At 56.1% G+C, this 20,746-nt stretch overlaps 1 protein-coding gene across 4 annotated transcripts in view; it reads right to left on the bottom strand.

The window, feature by feature from the left end:
• Positions 1–1,173: 1,173 nt before the first annotated feature.
• LOC122392913 (DENN domain-containing protein 2B-like) overlaps positions 1,174–20,746 on the bottom strand; it is a 39,425-nt gene continuing 19,852 nt past the window's right edge. For 2 of the 4 annotated variants that reach the window (XM_043388275.1, XM_043388276.1), the window contains 7 exons: positions 20,322–20,576; positions 19,355–19,537; positions 18,658–18,806; positions 13,700–13,877; positions 11,792–12,043; positions 7,463–7,586; positions 1,174–1,681 (listed from right to left, as the gene is read on the bottom strand). In XM_043388275.1, the coding sequence (XP_043244210.1) occupies positions 1,551–1,681; positions 7,463–7,586; positions 11,792–12,043; positions 13,700–13,877; positions 18,658–18,806; positions 19,355–19,537; positions 20,322–20,576 (1,272 nt within the window). In that variant the 3' untranslated portion in view covers positions 1,174–1,550. Of the gene's footprint in view, positions 1,682–7,462; positions 7,587–11,791; positions 12,044–13,699; positions 13,878–18,657; positions 18,807–19,354; positions 19,538–20,321; positions 20,577–20,746 lie in introns of those variants that run through there. The other 2 variants (XR_006258603.1, XR_006258602.1) reach the window with 2 other exon arrangements.

The raw sequence follows: 20,746 nt of genomic DNA, 5'->3' as shown, positions 1-20,746 counted from the left end.
GTACTCAGACGTGAAATGTGCGATAGGATAATTTTCATGAACGTATCCAGTGACGCCGGCCGTGTCATTGAACGTGCTATGGGAACGCCACGTTGTGAGCCGTCTCATGCATTTAGTCCACTGACAAAATCTGGCGGCCTCTTCTACCGATCTGTCCCCTAAAGTGCCATGAGAGTCGGTACCGTGCACATTACTGCGCAGTATGGAATGCCTCATCATCTTCCGGCGCTCAAAAGCGTGCCGGCGACAGACAGACAGGAAGTCCGGAAGGAAACGTCCCATGGTTACTGCATACGGGAAGTGAAGGGTTTCGCAACACCACCCCAGTCACATCCACCAGCCGGAGCCCGATATGGACCTCCCGACTGCGGGCAAATCCGAGCCACATCGTCCGATGCTCCGATTGCGACATCAGCTTATATCTCGTTGAGCATCTGTCTGCTAATGCCGAGATTGCAGTTCTAACACTGGACACTAACAGTAATATGGCGTTACGTAACGTTCTGAGGAACATGTAACGAATCACGTTTACAGGGACATAATTCGATTCGCAGCCTGCTGTACCCCGAACCACACCTAGCGCCATCAGAAATTCTGCTGACAGCCCGACACTGTGTGCCCGGTAGCCAGTAGACCCACTGCCACCCCTCATGGGCACGGCGGCAGCGGCCAGTGACCCACCACGCGGCCGCGCCATGACGTATAACCGGTTCTCAGCCGCCAGAGCCAGCGGCGGCGCGAGTTGCAATCAACCGAGACGCTCGGCCGACGGTCAGCGACCACGGTACAGAGTCCACAGTCCAGGGGCGCCCGACCGTAACCCACTCCGACCCACACCCCCGCTGCCGACTACAGACCGACTGGGGTCACCTCCAGCCACGTGAAATTGTCAATGAGCGCGATCAGCCTGGGATCCGCCGGCCGGATATTTGAAATAGATTTGGGTGCCGACCTCTGCACGACCTTGCCGGTTGACGGAGGGCGTCCCGAGGACGGGACAATGTCAACCGACGCCTCGGGGCGTCCGCCCGGTGACGTCATCGTGACTAACGGGACGCCACGTCATGTATTACGTCACACCGAGGTGTAAGAGGGGTGAGGCTTGCCAGAAAGTTCCTCAGCGTTCCGACATAAATCTGCAGAAATCGCGGTGGGTGGAAATCTACAAGACGGTTCGTGGTAACATAAGATTCTGTATTTGTTCATGAGCGTTCAACGGATACACCACACGTCATCACAATCTGTTTCGAACAGGCACTACTAAGCTACGTCACATGTAACAAGTCATGGTCAGCGCAGATCACATTTATCCGCCCGCAGGCGACACTTCCCCTCCCGCCCCCATCAGATCGGACCCCTCCCCAGTCCCCACCCAACTGGCGCATCTAATACACAACGCTTTGAGAGCGAACAGTTTATCACAACCGGAGGTCATTTAGCTTATTAAAAATACCCTCACTGACGCATATCTGAGCAGCACAGATCATTAAACCCCCGCGCGCCGGTGAGACTCAGACACGCAGGCTGAACCAACTGCGTTCAGCCGGCACTCAGCTGGGCAGGCGAAACTTGAACCGGCCGCCGAGCGCCTTGCCGAGCTGTTTGGTGCCGCGCAGGAGGCCGTGGCAGCCGGGCTCCTCGTAACCGTGCTGCTCCATCACTCGGCGGTCGAACAGACTCACTGGCGGACGGTAGGACGATGTCAGGAGGGGGGAACTGACACTCGGCATGTCACACTGTCACGCACTGTCAGACTGTCATGATCGTAACGCGGTCACTGAAAGATGGAGGGACGGACAGAGGGGCAGCGAGACAGGTGGAATGCGGGTCGCACCGATAGTCGCACCAGTCAAAAACAGGACGACAGACAGAGGAAGAACGATCGACGGAAAACCGGCAGAGGAGAGGAGGATAAGGAAGAGCGGGGAGCGCAGCGATCGATTAGAGGACCTAAGTTAGACGGGAGCGATCTCTAACCGACGGAGGCTATCGATGTTTTGTTACTGGAGTGGCGAACGGTATCGAACGCGAGCAGAAGAAGCGCTGAGGGCATCGAAAGGGATCATCGATTGTTTGACTTTCATCAAGGACAAATTGTCTGGACTTTCATTAGGATTTGTCGTCGAAACAATCGAAAGAATGAACTTCAATCAGGCCTGCAATCTAAATGGAAAGTGTTTTACATCAAGGAGGATGGGACAGCTGAACAGTTGGAGTTGGCAGTACAGCACTGCTGAACTCGTTCTAATCCTGAATGACTCAGCATTATCGATCGCACGATGGCATCACACAAGAGATGATCGAGTCGAGGGGTTGGCCGGAATGAGTGAGAACCTAAATCCGTCACAGACGTCGGCGGCCTGACGAAATACAATCGGCAGGTGATGCAATTCCGACGACACCGACGAACGCTGACTGTCGGCGACGACGGGAGCCCGTACAGAACGGACGCGGGATAGAGACGGAGACGGAGAGGGAGGGGAGAGGGAACAGATGGCCAGGAGCCAGGCGCAGCAGCTGCCAGAAACACCGACGGCGCCTGGCCGCGCCCACCGGCTGACGTAACGGCCTACAGTCAACAAACAAACAGGGAAAAGGGAGCCTCACACTGAGTCTTACACCCGAATTCGGCGGTCGGGAGTATCACACGCCGCGCAAAGTCACCAGACGCAGACAGCACAGATGCAGTATACGAAAACACCGTTTGACGAAAATACGACACATCAACTCTGGGCCTGGGGATCAGCACTGCAGAGAACAGCGACAGCCAGCAATGGCGTGCCAATTCTAACGGCGGGGCGGCGGGACAAAAATAAACTCCGGGACCCGGACACCTCAGATCGACCCAGTCCCCCTTCCAGAACCGGAGTCTCTGAGTCCACCACAGCCTAACAGGACGATCGACTCGACTGCCAACCGACTCAGTCCCTGTTACAGTCTCAGAGCCAGATACCGCTACCAAGTTGTTGTTGTTGTTGTTGGTCTCCCCGGGTCGGCTCACGGCCGACCGTAGCCCAACGGCTCTTGGTGACTGAGGTAGCCGCGGCTCAAGGCCGCCACAGCCCCGCCGTCCCGAAGCTGCGTAGGGTCCGGTCTGATATTGCCGAGTAGGCGGAGCCTCGCGCCAGCCAAGCACGGGCACCTCAGCAGCACGTGCTCCGGCGTGTCTGGGCCCTCGCGACACACCAGGCAGCGCGCCGCCGGGCAGGCCAGATCACTGCACTGTGGGCAGTCGCGCTCGGGGCGGCGTCCGATTCTGTGAAGGTAGCTCTGCGAGCGGCTCCAGTGTCCCGCCCGCAGCTGGTGGACGTTGACCGCCTCGTCGCGAGACTCCAGGAGCACCGGCATCGGCATCCGGTCTCCCATGATGGTTTTGAAGAAGCTGTCTGGCCAGCTGCGACGCCATGCCTTGGTGGCGGAGCGGCCGACTGCCTTCACCATCGAGCGGACGTCCGTTGGGACGGCGTCTTGCGACAGGCTGGATGCCTCTTTAGCCAGCACGTCCGCTCTCTCGTTGCCGGGTATTCCGCAGTGCGCTGGGATCCACTGCATGAAGACTCGGCGTCCTCCATCCGTGAGCGCCAGGAGCAGTCGCCATACGGCGGCGCCGAGTGCTGTCGCCTGGCTCCCAGCCCCACTCGCCAGTGTAGCGAGCGCCGCCTGCGAGTCGGCGCAGACGATGACCGGGGTCTCCGCCAGGCCGCCCTCCAGCCGCAGCAGCATCTCCAGTGCCCCGCGGATCGCCACCAATTCGGCGCGGGTGCTGCTGCATATCCTGCCCGCAGGGGCTCGGAGCTCGTGTTCCTCGCCTGAGGGGAGGATTATCAGCGCTCCACTCCCTCCGGCTGAGACACCTCCCTCCGCCGAGCCGTCGCTCCACACCCATACGGCGTCGTCTGGGAGGGTGGCCAGATGCTCCTCCGCTCTCTCCCGCCGGACGTCGGGTGGTGCTGTGCGGCTGATGTGGTTGCCGATGTCAAGTCTGAACTGGACCCTGGTGTCATCGATCCACGGCGGGATGGTGACGTGCAGGCGCTCCTCCACAGGTACATCTCGCACGCCCGCGCTCACCAGGGCGCGCGCTCCCGTGTCGCGCCAGCCAGTGGTGGTGCGGAGCCGCCGTGGGGCCGTTGCTTCGGCCACCGCGCGCAGTGGGTCGCCGCTTCTTTGTGAGGCTGCCAGACAGCTCAGTCTGGCAGCGAGCAGGTCCCGGCGTGCTCTCACGGGAACCAGACCGGCTTCCGCGAGGAGCGGGTCCCTCGGCGTGCTCACGGGGCACCCGGTGATAACGCGGGCTGCGGCGCGCATCTCAATCTCCAGTAGCTCTACGTGGGACTCGGACGCTGCAGGGAGCCATGCAGCCGCCGCGTATTCCAGGGCACCGCGGATGTAGCCGTTGGCTACTACTCGCAGCTGTGGCTCCCGCAGACCCCAGGAACGCCCGGTCATCTTACGGAGCTGTGCGATCCTCCGCTTGGTCTTCTTCCGGACGCGCGCGCAGTGCTCGCCCATGTGAAGTTGCCGGTCCAGGGTTACACCGAGAAGGTGAAGGTGTCTCCCAGCGTCCACTCGTGCCCCGTCTACGTGGATGTACAGGTCCCGGGCGTCGACGTAGTGCTGCGACAGGGCTAAAACTTGCGTCTTGCTTCCTGCCAGCCGCATCTTCCAGTCGCGGGCCCATTTCGCTATGGCATCCGCCGCTTGTTGAGCCCGGTCCCTGGCTTCCGCTATCGTACCGCCGGAACACAGTGTTGCGGTGTCATCGGCGTACAGGAAGACAGAGGTGCCCGGGATCCGCTTCAGCGCCGCCACGAGGTCCGCCGACCACAGCGTGAACAGGGTCGGTGCGAGGACGGACCCCTGCGGCAGGCCAGCTCGGAATGGGCGGTTCCGGCTCCGTGACCCATTGACCTCCGCGCAGGCGCGTCGGTCTCGGAGGAAGTGGTGAATCCACGTGACAAGGCACCGTGGAAGGTGATGGGACATCTTCAGTCGCAGCATTTGATGGTCGATTACATCGTAGGCGCGGGAGAAGTCATAGGCCGTCAACACGAACCTGGCGGCGGTCTTGCCGTCAGACGGGCGTCCCTTCGGTGGCGGCCGGTTCCACCCGTCCTGGACTTCTTGTATGAGCCGTCCCAGGTTCTCCTCTGCAGAGCGGCCGCGGCGAAAACCGACCTGCTCTGCGGGGATAATGTTGTCTCGCTCCAGTAGGTGCGTGAGCCTAGCTGCCACCATCCGCTCCATCAGCTTGGCGACGTGGCTGGTGAGCGATATCGGACGGTAGCTAGTGACCTCTTGAGGGTCCTTCCCGGCCTTAGGGATCGGTATGATGATTGCTCTCCTCCATACCGAGGGGACTTCAGCGGAGCTCCACGACTTGTTGATGACGTGCAGTAGCGCGGCCTGGGCCACCGGCCCGAGGTGCTTGAGGTGTTCCGCACATACATCGTCAGCGCCGGGAGCCTTCTTCATTTTCAGCTTGCTCAGCTGGGTCCTCATCTCTTGTCTGGAGAAGGGCTGGCAGGCACCATCGCGCTGTCCAGCACATGAGCAGGGGCGCGTCTTCACCACCCTCAGATCAGCCTTCACTGATCGATCACGCCTCCTGTGACGGGTGTGGCTGCTGACGTTTGCGTAGGTGCGGACAAACGCCTCGGCCTTGGCCCGGTCCTCCGCGACGAGTTGGCCGCGGTCCCCGTTGATGGCCTGGCCGGGGCAGGTGTCCGTCACCGCACCCTCCATCTTGCGCAGGATCTTTGTGACGCGGCCCAAGGCCGCGCGGCGGTTCAATTCGGTAGACGCGAAGTCCTGGAACGCGCGGCGCCTGGCGTCAGCCTCGACATCTGCAGCGTGCCTCTTCTTCTCTTTCCAGCGCGTCTGGTTTTCCGGGGACGGGTCCTCTTGGACGGCTGCTCTTGCCGCTTTCCGTTCCTCCACCGCACGCACCAGCTCCGGGTCGAGCGCCCACGGCTTGGGGTCCGCACGGGCGCCCCGGGGAACGCACCGCACGCTCGCCTCGATGATAGCATCGTTGAAACGCGCGGCGAGTCTCTCCACCGAGGTCTCTCCCAGCGTCAGGTCAGCCATCGTCTCCTCGCAGCGGGCCGTGAAAGCCGTCCAATCGGCTTTATGGAAGGCCCAGCGCGTCTTCCTGATGCGACGAGGCCGGTGTCCCGAGGTGGTGACCGCGACCAGCTGCGGGAGGTGGTCGCTCCCCAGATCGGTGCCGACCTCCCACGTGCAGCGCCGGGCCAGGTCACTGTGCGCCAGAGTGACGTCAGGAGCTGAGAGGCGGGCGTCCTCCCCGTAGCCGGCCCGTGTGGGGGTCCCGGAATTGAGCACCTGCCAGTCGTGGCGGGCCGTCCACTCGTAGATGGAGTCACCGACCCTGTCCGGGTTTGAACAAGAAACATCCCAGACAGGGTGGTGGCTGTTGAGATCTCCCGTGATGATAGTGGCATCATTGCTCGGGAATGCATCCAGGCTGAAGAAGTCGACCCGCTCGTCCTGGGCGGATGTTCGGATGGGCGGGCGGTACACATTGTAGATGTCGAGGTGTCTGGAGTGTTGTCTTGCTGTGCTCAAGATGACACGGATGGCACAGCACTCGGTGGTGTCGTCTTGAGGCTGAAGGGGGGAGCTCCTGATGGTGGTGAAGTTCAGACCGTTCCTGACCAGGATTGCAACGTCCCCGCCGCGGACCGGTCCACCGTCCCTCCTGCCTCGGGCCCTTCTTGAGACTGCAGCCGTCTGATACCCCGGGACCGTGAGGGCCTTGCCAGCCAACTGAGCCTCCTGGATCGCCGCCACGTCCACCTTCGTGTCCGACAGCCAACGGCTGAGCTCCCCGATCTTCCCGAGGACCCCCTCCGCGTTCCAGCTGATCACCAGCAGTCGGCTTCGAACTTGGCAGTTGTGACGGTACCTCCGATTCTTGGCTCTCCGGCTGTGGCCTCCCCTGGGCACCCATGGGCCGCAGTCCCTCCTGCCCCCGCCGTCGGGCCTCACGGCGGGGGGCGCGTCGCTCACTTAGCTACGCGGGCCCGGGCTGCCGTCGTACGGCGCCCAGGCCCGCGGAGCTCCGGCGGAGATGGTGAGAAGTGTCGGTATGCAGCCTCGGGGCGGCGGGGCCGCAGGGCGTCGACCCCACGGCGTCCGCACTGTCGGGAGCATCTGGGTTCCATTTGGTGCAGCGCGCGTGGTCTTCGCACCGCGCGCGCCTGGGCCCTCGGATCGCCACCGTAGCAGCAGTCGTCGGACCCCCGCCGTCCACCGCGGGGAGGCGGAACCCGTTGGACGGCCCGCTACCAAGTCGTCAGTCGGCACAGTCCTCAGTAGGGACGACGCCCACTCCTATCGACTTCACTCGCCGTTAGGAGAGCCTGTCTCAGCTAGACTAACTCCAATCACCACAGACAGACTCCTGAGAAGTGTGGGGAGAGGGAGTCTCGACTCTCACCTGCGGGCGACTCGGGCTGCTGCTCGCACGACTCGATGAAGGCGGCAAACATGGCCGTCTCGGTGAACCACTCGAGGAATTCACGCACGTCGTCAGACGGCGCCGCCTCCACGAACGACTCACGCTGGGGAGGCAAGGCACAGGAGGGTTAGATGTCGGGCACGTTCCGTGCTTCTATCCTCAGGATACAGAAGTCCTTCTCCACGCCGCAACCCCCTTCCGGGCTGGACAGGCAACTTTATCTCATGCAGGCTGCTCTCTTGGAGCGGCACCGCTGCTCCCGAGGGAGCGCATCCCGTAGCCGGGTGCAGTGAGTGCCTTGGGGCTGGGTGGCCTGTCCTCTGGACGGGCTCAGCCCCGGCGACTCACTAGGGTGCCTGCCCAGACCAATGTCACCCCCTAATTCCTAACATCCTTCCGGCTCTGAAATGGTCTAATTGGACCGAAAGGGCCTAACCCAACAAAACAACAAAACAAAACAAGCAAATTAGATGTCGGGTCAGAGGGCACATGAGGGGTCGCAGGTAGGACCACAGGGCACAGGAAGGTCAGAGGTGGGGTCGGAGTGCACAGGCGGGTTAGAGGTTGGGGCGAGAGGGACAAAAGACACAGGAGGGCCAGAGGTACGTTCAGAGGGACAGGGTGGGTCACAGGCGAGTCATGGCCACAATATATGCAATAATAGACGCAACGACGGGTTACATGTGAGAGACGATACCGATCAGAGTACGGTAGAAGATACGGCTGGCGACCAGTATGACTTGAAGGACTTCACGGCAGACAAAGTTGGATTACAGCGGTATTGTAAGTCGTGTTTCCGAGTGCTACGACCTGCCAACCATTCTCAAACGCTCGATAAACAGCTCAAAGCACCGATAAAGCATGAGAACCACCCATCTATACCGGTCAGGAATAGAACCGTACCGTCCAGACATACCCAGTCTGAACCGGACAACACCGGACAACTGCGTCACGGCCTGGCCCGTTATCGTGGACCGGAGCACTTACTACATATACTGACTACGGAGCACTGACTACGGAGCACTGACTAAACCTGCTGCACAGTCCCAGACCCGGGGGCATGACAAACGAGCTCAACTTCAGAATAACCAGGCGAGTCATGATTGTCGGAGAGCGTTGCATCAGTTCGGCTTAACACCCAAGAGAGAAAGCAGAGGGTGGAAAGGGGTAGAGAATCAGTGTCAGAATCGGACTTGGAAGCTAACACAGCTGAGGAAAGGGAGCCGGAGGAAGCCATACGGGCCCAGTATTGACCCACATTTGGCGAGTTCAGACTGGCTGTCTGTATCCAAAGTATTGTATCATACATATCGTAACATCCTCGCGCTTTTGCAACTTTATTTGCTGGGATTGCATCCATGAGCGAGCATCTGATGAACGAAGTGCCACCAACTGCACATCGGTCACCAAACGCACCACTATACACTCCTGTAACCATCTGCCCAATTTGCACCCCGCCGCCCCGTCCCCATCAACAGCTGCTCAAAATCATCGCGGTCACCGCAGCCACGTTGCCAACTGCCGATCGTCATGAGCCGCCTGTATCGTCACGTCCCCCCTCCCCCCAGTCCCGGCGGGGGCGGGGGCGGGGCTGCACGCGGTCGGTCCGTGGCAGCGGCCGGAGCCGCTGAGCGCTCAGCTGAGCCATCGACCGGCGGCAGTCTGCAACTCCCCCCTCCCCCCGTCCCCGCCGGCAGGGTGCAGGGTTGCGTCACAGCCGGTCAGTGGCGGCGGCAGCGCCGGCACATGGTAGACGGGTCCCGGCAAGGTCAGACCGGAGTGGTCCGCTGGCCGCTGCACTGACCGGAGCGAGGCGAGAAGCATGACAGCCACGGGCGGGCGCGATAACGAGTCTGACGCCGGCGCAGCAGAAGAGGAGGGGGGGGGGGGGGGGGAGGCAGCCGAAGTGGGCGGGCCCGGAGATGGGCTAGGGGGGGGGGACTCGGCAGTGGGCCGCCCGGAGATAGCTATATGCCTTCTGTTGAAACTGCATTATAAATCGATGCCGCCGCCGCCGCTGTACCGCACTGGTGTAGGGTATGAAATGTCAGCCCGTGGGTAGAGTGTAACACACTGCCAGCCCGTGGGTAGAATATGATGCACTGACACCCCGTGGGTAGACTGTAATACACTGCGTGTTTTAACGACCGTACGGGTGGAATGGCCCGCGGCCAAACCAAATGGCCCGCGGCCCGGGCTGAGCACCGACGCGCATGACCCATAAACCACTAACGCAAGTGAACAGCGGGCTGGAAGCAAAAGCTAGTTAGTAAAATGGGCTAACGTCCAACACCGACTGAAAGCACACTGGTCGGATATTTTCTTCATGATTCATGAAGCAGACTCATCCTACATTTAAACTTCGCCCCAGTGGGGTGGGGGGGGGGGGGCAATGTAGCGTTTTGTACCACCCTGTAGCGTTTTTTTTTTTTTTTTTGCGTGTGAATAAAAAACCGCGGCGCGTCGCCGCGCCGCTTGGGGTAGCTTTTGGTACCTACATCAATTTTGGACAATGTGTGAAATTTTTGACCCCAGGTCATATCAGGTCAGGTCACCAGGTCGTTAACTCACCAAGCCTAAAAAAAAGTTTGCAATCATGTCCAGCCTGCAGTGTTTGTCAGAAAGCTTTTAAACTTGGTGGATTGCATGCTGTTGTGGGCGTCTACAATTTGTATATCTAGGATTTTTCATATCCGTGACCTAAGGTCAGGTCAGTGGCGTGACCTTTCCATTACAAGTCAATGGAGAAAAATGAAAATGCCTCTAGATCCGTGTGTACGCATAGGAACAGTCCAAATATTTCAGAATCACAGTGATTTGGACCACCCGTGATGACCTAGGTGTCATTTTTGCTGATAGCCTCTAGAAAGGTCATCCGAGGTCATTTAAGGCTACAAACAGATTTTTGCCAATAACTCGCGATTGGAAAAAGATAGAACGCTGGGGATGGTCTCATTGTGTTTGTCTTGTTGAGACGCATCGACTGATATGCAACATGACCTTTTCCGGTCAGGTCATGACCTTGACCTAAGGTCAAATTTTCAAGTTGACCTTTCAAGGTCAAATTATAGTTCGTTCGACGCGTCTTGGCGAGAGGAACACGATTTTGGCAATAGAAATGTCGTGGCTTTTTGTAGTCGAAAGTTATTGTCGAAAAACACTTTTCGTAAAAACAGCTATTTTTTGGAGTTTTTGCCCTCTGGAGGCTAAACCGTTGACCTGAGGTCAATTTTGATAATGACCTTATCGAAAGAAGAGTTCAAAAACTGTCGATTGCTGTTCCATGCGTTTTTCTAGCTACCATAGTTCCTGAGATAACGGCATGTTTTCTGAAAAAATATGACAATTGGCAATTTTTGACCTTTGATGACCTCTGGTGACCCCAATATTGCTCTGACATGAAAAATGACTGAAATACTTTCAAACGTACGCATTGAGAGCTATCGACTGCTTTTTACCGCGTCTTTCTAGCCCTCTTAGTTTTTGAGTTAGAGGTGGGTGGTAACATATGCCCCCCCCCCCCCCAACTAGGGCGAAGTTGGCTGAGACCGTCACTGGGGCGCGGGTTAATCGCTTTATAAGAAAATATTCAAGTTAAATATTCATATCATAGGCTAGTTATAGTCACTCCTCCTAAGCCAGTCAAACATCCTTCAGTATTGTTTAATAGTTTATAGCATGCAGCCACCCCATCCTTCCTCAAACAGACTACTGTCGTCATTTTTCGTCTCCCCTCCCCAGGTCCCGAACGAGTCGACTCTGCTCCGCCCCAGCCCCTATCGTTCCTCCCCCTCACCCACACTAGTCGCCTGACCGGGAGTCGGGCCGATATCCGGCCCACGCCATCACCCCATTACCGATTACCATACCCCACCAGACCCCAGTCTCAGATCCCGCTGATGGGGCTGTCACCACCGACCACGCCGGACGCTAACTATATCGAGCCGAGCTCTGCTCAGCCCGGTTTCATCACCATTGTACGATCAGCGGTAGCTCCGCGGCAGCTCGTTTCTGTCTCCTTCTAAGTTGACATACGGCAGCTATAGACAATAACGGAGTATGGCGGACGGTGCCTGAAATGGGCTAGTGTTCCGATTGATAAAGTTTACTGTATAATGAGCGCCTAATCCTTACCTGTAAAACGGGCCTACCGTCCTGCTGGATCGTCAGCTGACCGCGGTATAATTAGTGTCCTTACCTGCAGCACAGGTCATCCGTCCTGCTGGGTCATCAGGTGGTAGTATCCTCACCTGCAGCAAGCGCCGTCAGTCCTGCTGTGTGGTCAGGTGACCGCGGTAGTGTTCTTACCTGAAGGACCGGCCGTCCGTCCTGCTGTGTGGTCAGGTGACCGCGGTAGTGGCCGCAGACTTCCACAAACAGCCTCAGCAGGGTCTCGGCCAGCATCACTGAGGCCACGCCGGGCGCCGGGTCACCGCCCGGCAGGCAGGCGGCCAGTTTGAGGGCCTCGGCCAGCGTGCGACTGAGCCGACGGGGCAGGATGGTGGCCTCGTCTCCCACCGACTGGACCAGCGACGGTTCGTCCAGGTCCACGCAGATCACCTGGGGAGAGAAGGGTGGGGTTAGAGTGGATAGGGGAGGCGAGCCGGTACCTTAACCTTCCAGGCGGTGGGGGGGGGGGGCATTTTTTTGCCCCCCCCTTTAGTTTTTTCGATATATCTCGAGAACCGCTGCGCCGATCGTCACCAAACTTTCAGTACCCTCCCGGGAGCAGCTAGCGCACATGGTGACCAAAAATTTTTCCAAAGGCTATGATAGGTTGGCCGCTAATGACGTCAGAGTGACGTCATTTTTGCCATTTTCGACCCAAAAAAAGGTTTCGCGGGAAGATGCTGTCAGGCCTACAGCTTTAGAGATACAGAAAAATGTTTCATACATAAAAGGTGTGGAATTAAAAGGGCTACAAAACTGCTATATCGGTTTTTCGAATTTTATGGATTTTGACCCCCAAAAATAAAAAATAGATTTTTTGAATATAATAGCCAAAAAATCCAAAAAGTTTTTTGAATTTCGAAAAAAACGGAATATATGTGATAGCCCCTACCGCCTTCTACCTACATACCAAATTTGAGATCGATACCTCTTTTTTTGGCCAAGTTATAGCGAAAAAAACTGTTCAAAATTGATGACGTCAAATTTTCAAACTCAATTTTTAGCAATTCTAGACCTTGTAGCGCAAAACTAAGACCACCATTAGACTCCCCGTGACGAGCTGCATCGAAGCGATACCCATTTTATGCAAAAATATCAACTTTAAAATTTGACCTTTTTTGACCTGACCTTGACCTGACCTCCACCAGAAAGTGACCTAAACCGTACCTGATGGTCTTATAACCAACACCATTGAGTTGGAAATGAAAAACTGGCCATAAAACATGCATCGCATAACCTTAGTAAAGTTGGGCTCATGTGGTGACCCTTGGTGACCTTTGGTGACCTGACCTGTGACCTGACCTGGTATGACCAGTGACCTCTAATAGCAACATATGTACTAGACAACTGACGCCTTATCGCTGATTTTCGACAAAATGCGTTTTACTCGGTGTTATAGCGCTTTCCCTAGAAGCCCCGTGAACGGTGAAACATTTTATCTTTGACCTGACCTGTGACGTCATCGGTGACCCCGAGGTCAATGAAATTTGGTTTCCCTCGACAAATTTGACAGGGCTATCGAACGCCGTTTGAATTTTCCGGATCCGTCCAGTAGTTTCGGAGATACGGGGGGGGGGGGCAAAAAAGTGCCCCCCCCCCCACCGCGCGGAAGGTGGCTGGTAGGCCCACCGCCTGCCGGGTTAAGACAGACTGGATGGCAGGCATTACTTCTGAAAAGGATGGCAACTTCTGGGAAGGATGGCAACCTCTGGTAATTCATGGATTCATTCATGGATGAATAATAAATAATAACAGCATAACAACGACGCTTCCTGTGGCGATGATAAATTCTCAAATTTATGAGCGGCAGGCCGTAGACAGTGCATTGAATACAGATGCGCAACTTTGACACAGCTCAACCGCACTTGATCACTCGTGTAGCGCCACTAGCTGGCATTTAATGCGAAAGGAGCGTCGCACAGGTGCGTCTTAACGCAATGGAACCCTCCCTCTTCTATATTACAAGCCTGCACAATCCACAGGACAGACAGGTTGTCTAGCACACTATCCCCACCGGCTCAGTTTCACAATAGCCGGTGCACTCACGTCCTCCTGATCGTTGAGATGGTCCAGAGGCCGCGTCTCGGGCAGCGCCCCCATGATAAACGGACTGGGCACGGCCAGCAGCTCTGCCAGTCCACACGGTACCACCGGTATCAGACAGTGCTGCCACACGAACGGACAGAGAGCCGACTGCAGCGCAGACACCGCCGCGGACAGCACACTGTGGAGACACATGAGACAGTGTCAGACAGTGCTGCCACACGAACGGACAGAGAGCCGACTGCAGCGCAGACACCGCCGCGGACAATACCCTGTGGAGACACATGAGACAGTGTCAGACAGTGCTGCCACACGAACGGACAGAGAGCCGACTGCAGCGCAGACACCGCCGCGGACAGCACACTGTGGAGACACATGAGACAGTGTCAGACAGTGCTGCCACACGAACGGACAGAGAGCCGACTGCAGCGCAGACACCGCCGCGGACAGCACACTGTGGAGACACATGAGACAGTGTCAGACAGTGCTGCCACACGAACGGACAGAGAGCCGACTGCAGCGCAGACACCGCCGCGGACAGCACACTGTGGAGACACATGAGACAGTGTCAGACAGTGCTGCCACACGAACGGACAGAGAGCCGACTGCAGCGCAGACACCGCCGCGGACAGCACACTGTGGAGACACATGAGACAGTGTCAGACAGTGCTGCCACACGAACGGACAGAGAGCCGACTGCAGCGCAGACACCGCCGCGGACAATACCCTGTGGAGACACATGAGACAGTATCAGACAGTGCTGCCACACGAACGGACATAGAGCCGACTGCAGCGCAGACACCGCCGCGGACAATACCCTGTGGAGACACATGAGACAGTGTCAGACAGTGCTGCCACACGAACGGACAGAGAGCCGACTGCAGCGCGGACACTGCAGCGGACAGCACCCTACAGGGGACAGATGAACCAGCGTCAGCCAATGGTGTCCGACGAACCGACAGAGTCGACTGCATCGCAGGCACTACCGCGGACAGGACATTGGATGGGGACAGAGACAGGGCAGTATCAGATAGAGGCATGAGTATTGGGCATAGTCATCAGAGACAGGTCGTCATCACACAGAAAATAGCGGGTGTCAGACACAAAGATCCATGACTCGGTTCAGCCAGCCAGAAAACAGTATACAGCAGAAAGTTCAGTTTGACGTAGCTGAAATAAATAATGAAGCAAAATGAAATTCATTTCGACATCGCAAAACTGAACAATGAATAATCATATATTCCGTGCACGGGTCGAGCCATGTGACCGAACAAACGTCGGAGGCGTTTTCCGATTTAATTCAGGCGAAGCTCCGCGCAGCGTCTCAGACAGTGTTGCAACTCGGCGGAAACACGCGCCTGGACGCCGGCCGCTCGCCAATGTACACATTCCAGGGAGAGTGTGTCGCCAGGGGCACCGTTTCCGAAATCCCCTGACTAACGCCCACCTCTCAGAGACAGAGACTGATTGACTTCTGCGTCCGACGGCAGAGGAGATTTGGTGTTGATAGGCAATGAGTGGTAGTGGCGATGTCAGGTGAGTGATTTATTGTATAGTGAATAACCCAAGTGCAGTTTGTAGGGAGGAGGGGGGGGGGGATTGCGAACCGACCACAGCCGCATGGACGGATCGTCAGAGCTTTACAGATGGATCGCACACCTCTGGCGAACCGAACCGAGCTTTGGGGAGCGATTATTATCTCCGTACATACGAATCGATCATCTCCGTACAGACGGACAGACGGATCACCTCTGTATGACGGACGAGCCAACCAGAGTGTTGCACACCAGAGTGTTGCACGGGTCCTAGACGGGCCATTACGCTGGTGCGATGGGTACCATGCCTGGGCGTCGTACAGCTCACGGGCAATGTTTATTTTAAAACTTTAAAACTAACAGCGCCAGGCGGCCGGTCAAGGCTGAGCGGCTCAGCAAAATGTGTTATGATGCTGTGATACTCGTTTTACCATTGAAATCAGAGACCCAGAATGAATGCAGTCAGCGCTGCCTGATCTGCACACCATTTCTGCCTCAAGCATATCGTTTGGCTCGCAAACTATGTTATTGTATACTACAATACTACATAACTGACACTAGCAGATGCTGCTAACTCTAGTACCATGATCGCGATAAGCCGCACCTCACATGCCACCAGACAGGCGCCAAGTATTCCAGATACAAATATCCTGCTTTCTGCTCTGTGGATTGCTGAGGGAAGGGAACAGACGGTACACTCCATGTGAGAGCGATTATTTACCGCTGGAGAAGTCGGAATAAAGGGGTACAAACGGGCGTGCTGCCCATCACGATGCTGCAACGCTCTAAAGCTCAGGAAAACATATATGAAGCGAAACACCCAGCAATGGTTTGATTTCTAGTTTCTATGCATGCAGCCTACTGAAGTAACCGAAGGCGTTGCTTTTCAAACCCACTCAGAAAAATTAAACAATATGTCAAGTCCGACTCACCCGCCCAGACTAATTTTTCAATGTGAGCCATGTTCTCTGAAGTCTACAATAAACCTGAATAATTCCATCATGTTACATAACCTCATAGTCAGCCAGTGTTCCGGGCGGGCACCGAATACATACACGGCCTGGCAGTCGGGGAGAAAACATACCCTGGCCTTGGCAGCAGCCAGCGGCGGCACCGATACACTGCGGATCCTGGACTACCTCTGTAACTTTTCACCCGTGTAATTCGCCGCGGGCAAAACGGCGAACAAATGCGCTTACAGCCCAGGAATATTCACATTCTTTGAGGGAGCTTCTGACGGATTTCTGAACATTTGTTCACAAAGCAAATGAACAAGTAATTTTCCAGTCAGTGACTATCTAGTTAACTTTAGTTTACAGGGTGTCCCGAAATTGATGCGCGGTTGTTTTATCCTCAATAACTTATCAAGTGCTCGAATTTATTTCACGGCTTATATGTTATCATAATCCCCATTCAGTTGCATACACGGCCTATTGTACTCTAGCGTGTCACGTTTCAGGTTGTCAAGAGTCTCTCCTTTGAAACAACGCCATGCCGTTTATATCTTCTGAAACAGCCTCTTCTCTGAGCTAGCCCTGGAAGCTTGCTGAGCTCTTTTCTGACGATTGTCCAGATAATTTGAATCGGGGACAGGTCCAGACTGTTGGCAGACCATGTCCCCTTCTCCCAGAGGCCTGGGAGCCTCGCTCGGCACCAGTCCTGGGTATTCCTGGCGTGATAAGCTGGAGCCCTTTCTTGCTGGAAAATGGCCCTGGACATGTCCGACAAAAGTTTGGCTCCGGTTTTTGAACCATTTACCCTTTCCCTCAGCATCTTTGTGGCATCAGTCTTCTTCAACACCTCGTTGACATAGTAATAAGCAGTCACGGTCTGTTCCCGAGGCACCTCGTGAAGCTCAGAGCGCCTCTGTAACTCACCATGCTCCAAATGAGATTCTTCAGCAGACGTTTCACCGTCTCGACAGCGGACTCCTCAGAGCTGCCGTTGGCCCACATTTCGATCGTTCTGGCAGTTAGGGGCTTAGAGACCACAAAGGGCACCTTGTCACTGAAAAGGACGCATCTCCAGTCCTGAATGGTCTAGTTTTTGTGGGTTTTGGCGAAATCCAGCTGCCTGGACTTCTGGACCACGGTAGGCCAAGTCTGCATCCTGAAGCTGAGCAGCTTCAGCTTCAAGATAGTCTTCAAATACTGGTGGAGGGTCGATTTGGATGCTGGGACATACATCTCATTCAGTTTTCTTGTCAGCTATGTTGAATGGTGCTTTTTAAAGGTCGACTTTGCAATCACGATTTTCGCCACTCGGCTGAAGGCAGTCTTCCGCCCTCGAACTGTGCTGTTCTTGAGTGTCTCTCCTGATCGTTTGCGGTCCATCCAAAGTTTAATTGTCGCAGAGTTGACGCCCAATTCTCTGGCATCCAGAACCTGGGTCACACCGTCCTTGATCATCCCCACCGCGCGGTAGCGGATCGGCAGTTTGTGCCTTTTCACTTTTGGTGATATGCAGTTTCTCCACGTTGCCTGTCTGGACAAGAGTGGCCTCCCGCGCCCACTACCGGCCGCGGTCGGGTTAGTCGCTTGGTTCACGTGATCGTGTGACCAGCAAGATGTCAGTGGTGCCAGTGCCGGTAAAATTGCAGTTGTTCAGCACTCGGGAGGGACAACATAACATGCGGCACCAACCGCGCATCAATTTCGGGACACCCTGTACTTCCCCTTCTTTGTAAGCCAGACTATTGAACACATGTTTTCCTCCCATCCCAGTTGTGTTTGGCTCAGACAAGAGCATAACAAAACTGCCGGTTCCTGTCAGTGCTAGAAGCCGCTGAATTTGGATCGAATCACTTGTTAACCCTTCCCAGAATGCGATAAAGCAGCTGCACTAATGGTAGTGACTCAACCCATTCCCGCCACTATACAGAGTCAGATATTTAGAATCAGAGTCAGAGTGAGAGTCGGAGTCGGAGCATACGCGGCCGAGACGACATCAATACGTCCAAGATCCCCCGTAACGATGCGGCCAACCTAACGAACGCGGCATGTCTATATAGTGCAGACAATAATTCAGTAATAGCATCATTTGATCACCAATCTTATTCTTAGGGTATTACAAGTGGAGCGTTTCACGCTGGTGCAATATGCTAGGGCGCCGCTGGCGTATTGGATTTCACTTACGCTATAAGATTGGTCAGTCGGGTAGGCTGGACTCCCCTGCAGTGAATTCGAGTTACTGGGGCCGTCCTCTCACGTTCGACTCTCCAGCTGTAACTCTCGCATTGCTCGTCTGTTTTTCTTCTCTTCTACCCTCTCTCCCCTCGTCCATCTTTCCTTCTTTTTCTCCCTCACCTCTTCCTCATCGTCTCATCTCGTCTCGTTTCGTCTCGTCTCGTCTCGCCTCTCTCTCTCTCTCTCTCTCTCTCTCTCTCTCTCTCTCTCTCCCTCTCCCCTCACTCCCTCTCCCACCTACCCGAGGTGGGCGCTGTAGAGGACGATCTTCCGCTCGAGTAGCGCTGAGCCGAACAGTTTGATGAAGAGGTCGACACCGAGCCGCCGCACCAGAAGGAACAGACCGTCCTCCTCCAGACGCGGGTCGAGCGGACGACGCACCTGCTTCGGCTGCCGACAGGGGACGGACAAGGGCCACTTAGAACATCTGCACAAAAATGCATAGAGCAACAGGTTCAGCAGAGACAAATATATAAGTTCACTTTCATCGAAAGGTACTAACCATCACAGAAACAATCACGGCAACTCCATCATTCTGCAGCAAAAGGGTTCTTCACATCAGAACATAAAATGCAACAAGCTAGACCAGACGCCATGCACAACTAACTATAATGGCTCCTCGTCAGATCGAGCACAGGTGACGCCAAACTGCAGTCCATTTGACACAGGCAGGTGGCGCTGTTGGGTGTGTTTGGAGGGGCACTAGGGAGAGCAAAATTTCTCTTATGACACATGAGCCGCAATTAATCGGCGATGCCCCTCAACATGGTTGGCGTAGGCAAAGAAAGGCTGCAACCGACAAACATGAATGCAGCTATGCGTCACGGAAATTCGAAAGTCATGAGCGTATTCATGTAACGACAAATGAGTATGTGCATGCATTTTAAATAAACATATATGAAACCACCGAGAACCCGGCGGTTGGTAGTTGCCCGTACCTTGACCTCGGTGTGCGTGCCGTTCGTGATCGTCTCCGTCTCGTCCCCTGGACAGGTGGCCGGTACGGGCGGTACGGAGACGGATCCACCCGGCAGCGGGAACGGCCGTCCGTACAGCTCGTCCAGCACTGACAGGCGGTGCTGCTCAGAGGTGCCGTGGTGCTCCAGCAGCGCCGCCAGCAGCTGCAACATACAGAGCAGATAGTCAGACGGTGCTGCTCAGCGGTGCCGTGGTGCTCCAGCAGCGCCGCCAGCAGCTGTAACACACAGAGCAGATAGTCAGACGGTGCTGCTCAGCGGTGCCGTGGTGCTCCAGCAGCGCCGCCAGCAGCTGTAACACACAGAGCAGATAGTCAGACGGTGCTGTTCAGAGGTGCCGTGGTGCTCCAGCAGCGCCGCCAGCAGCTGTAAGAAACACAACGACCGTCAGACGGTCAGACAATTATAAGCTCCCGCACGCGCGACAGCAGCAGCTGTAACATACAACACGGTCAGTCAGTGTTCCAGAAGGGCCGACAGAAGACAGAGGATAGAAGACAGAAGAGAAGACGTCCAAATCACTCGATTGATTCCAACTCCTGGCACCCTGATTTATTAGCGTCAGTTAAAAGTTGAGAAACCGGCGACAAGAAAAAGCATTAGAAGCAAGTGGCTAAGCATCGAACAAGAACTATTGGTGCAAGTAACCCCGCCAGAGGCCACTATCATGCAGAGGGCCACCTGCAACAGCGGACGACAAAAGCATAGCGTACCAGCTCACAGCTCTTAACTCTGGAAAGGTGGCCCCATCAACTCAGAAACATATAGCTTAGATATTTGCTTTGCATAACGAGGGTCAAGAGAGCCTCCGAAAGCCAATGGCGAGGAGTTTTATCGCACCACTCTTTTCTTTCGGCAGACAGCACCCAGCCATTCCCGACTTCATACCGTCCCTCCATCACTCCACTACCCTGCCGTCTCCCCTCACCTTTGAGTAGAAGGCGGGCGCGTCGTGCCGCGTCAGCAGACAGTAGGCGATGGGCAGGGTGACGGCGTCCTCCTGTCCGGTATGAGCCGTCAGCCGGCGGCAGAAGCCGTACGATCGGCCGCCGTGCTGGTCTGTCACCACCAGGGTGTAGGCGGCGCCACCGTCGGCCGCCGAGCGCCCCCACACGTCCGGCGCGCGCTGCCACCGCGCCGCGTCCGGGAAACAGAACGGCGCCACGTCTGCCTCCAGAGATACCTGGGGAAGAGGGGAAGGGTGAGAGAAACAGAACGGAGCCACGTCCGCCTCCAGAGACACCTGGTGGAGAGAGGGAGAGAGAGAGAGGGGTGAGGGATACAGAACGGGATAGGACAACGTCTGCATCTAGCGACACCTGGCGGGAAGAGGAGGGAAGGAGGGAGATAGAG

This window comes from Amphibalanus amphitrite, unplaced genomic scaffold (assembly GCF_019059575.1).
Source record: "Amphibalanus amphitrite isolate SeventyFive unplaced genomic scaffold, NRLGWU_Aamphi_draft 000506F_arrow, whole genome shotgun sequence".
NCBI classification, from domain to species: Eukaryota; Metazoa; Arthropoda; class Thecostraca; order Balanomorpha; family Balanidae; genus Amphibalanus; species Amphibalanus amphitrite.
The sequence above is the reverse complement of the archived record's forward strand: the minus strand, read 5'-3'. Positions and strand labels throughout refer to the sequence as shown.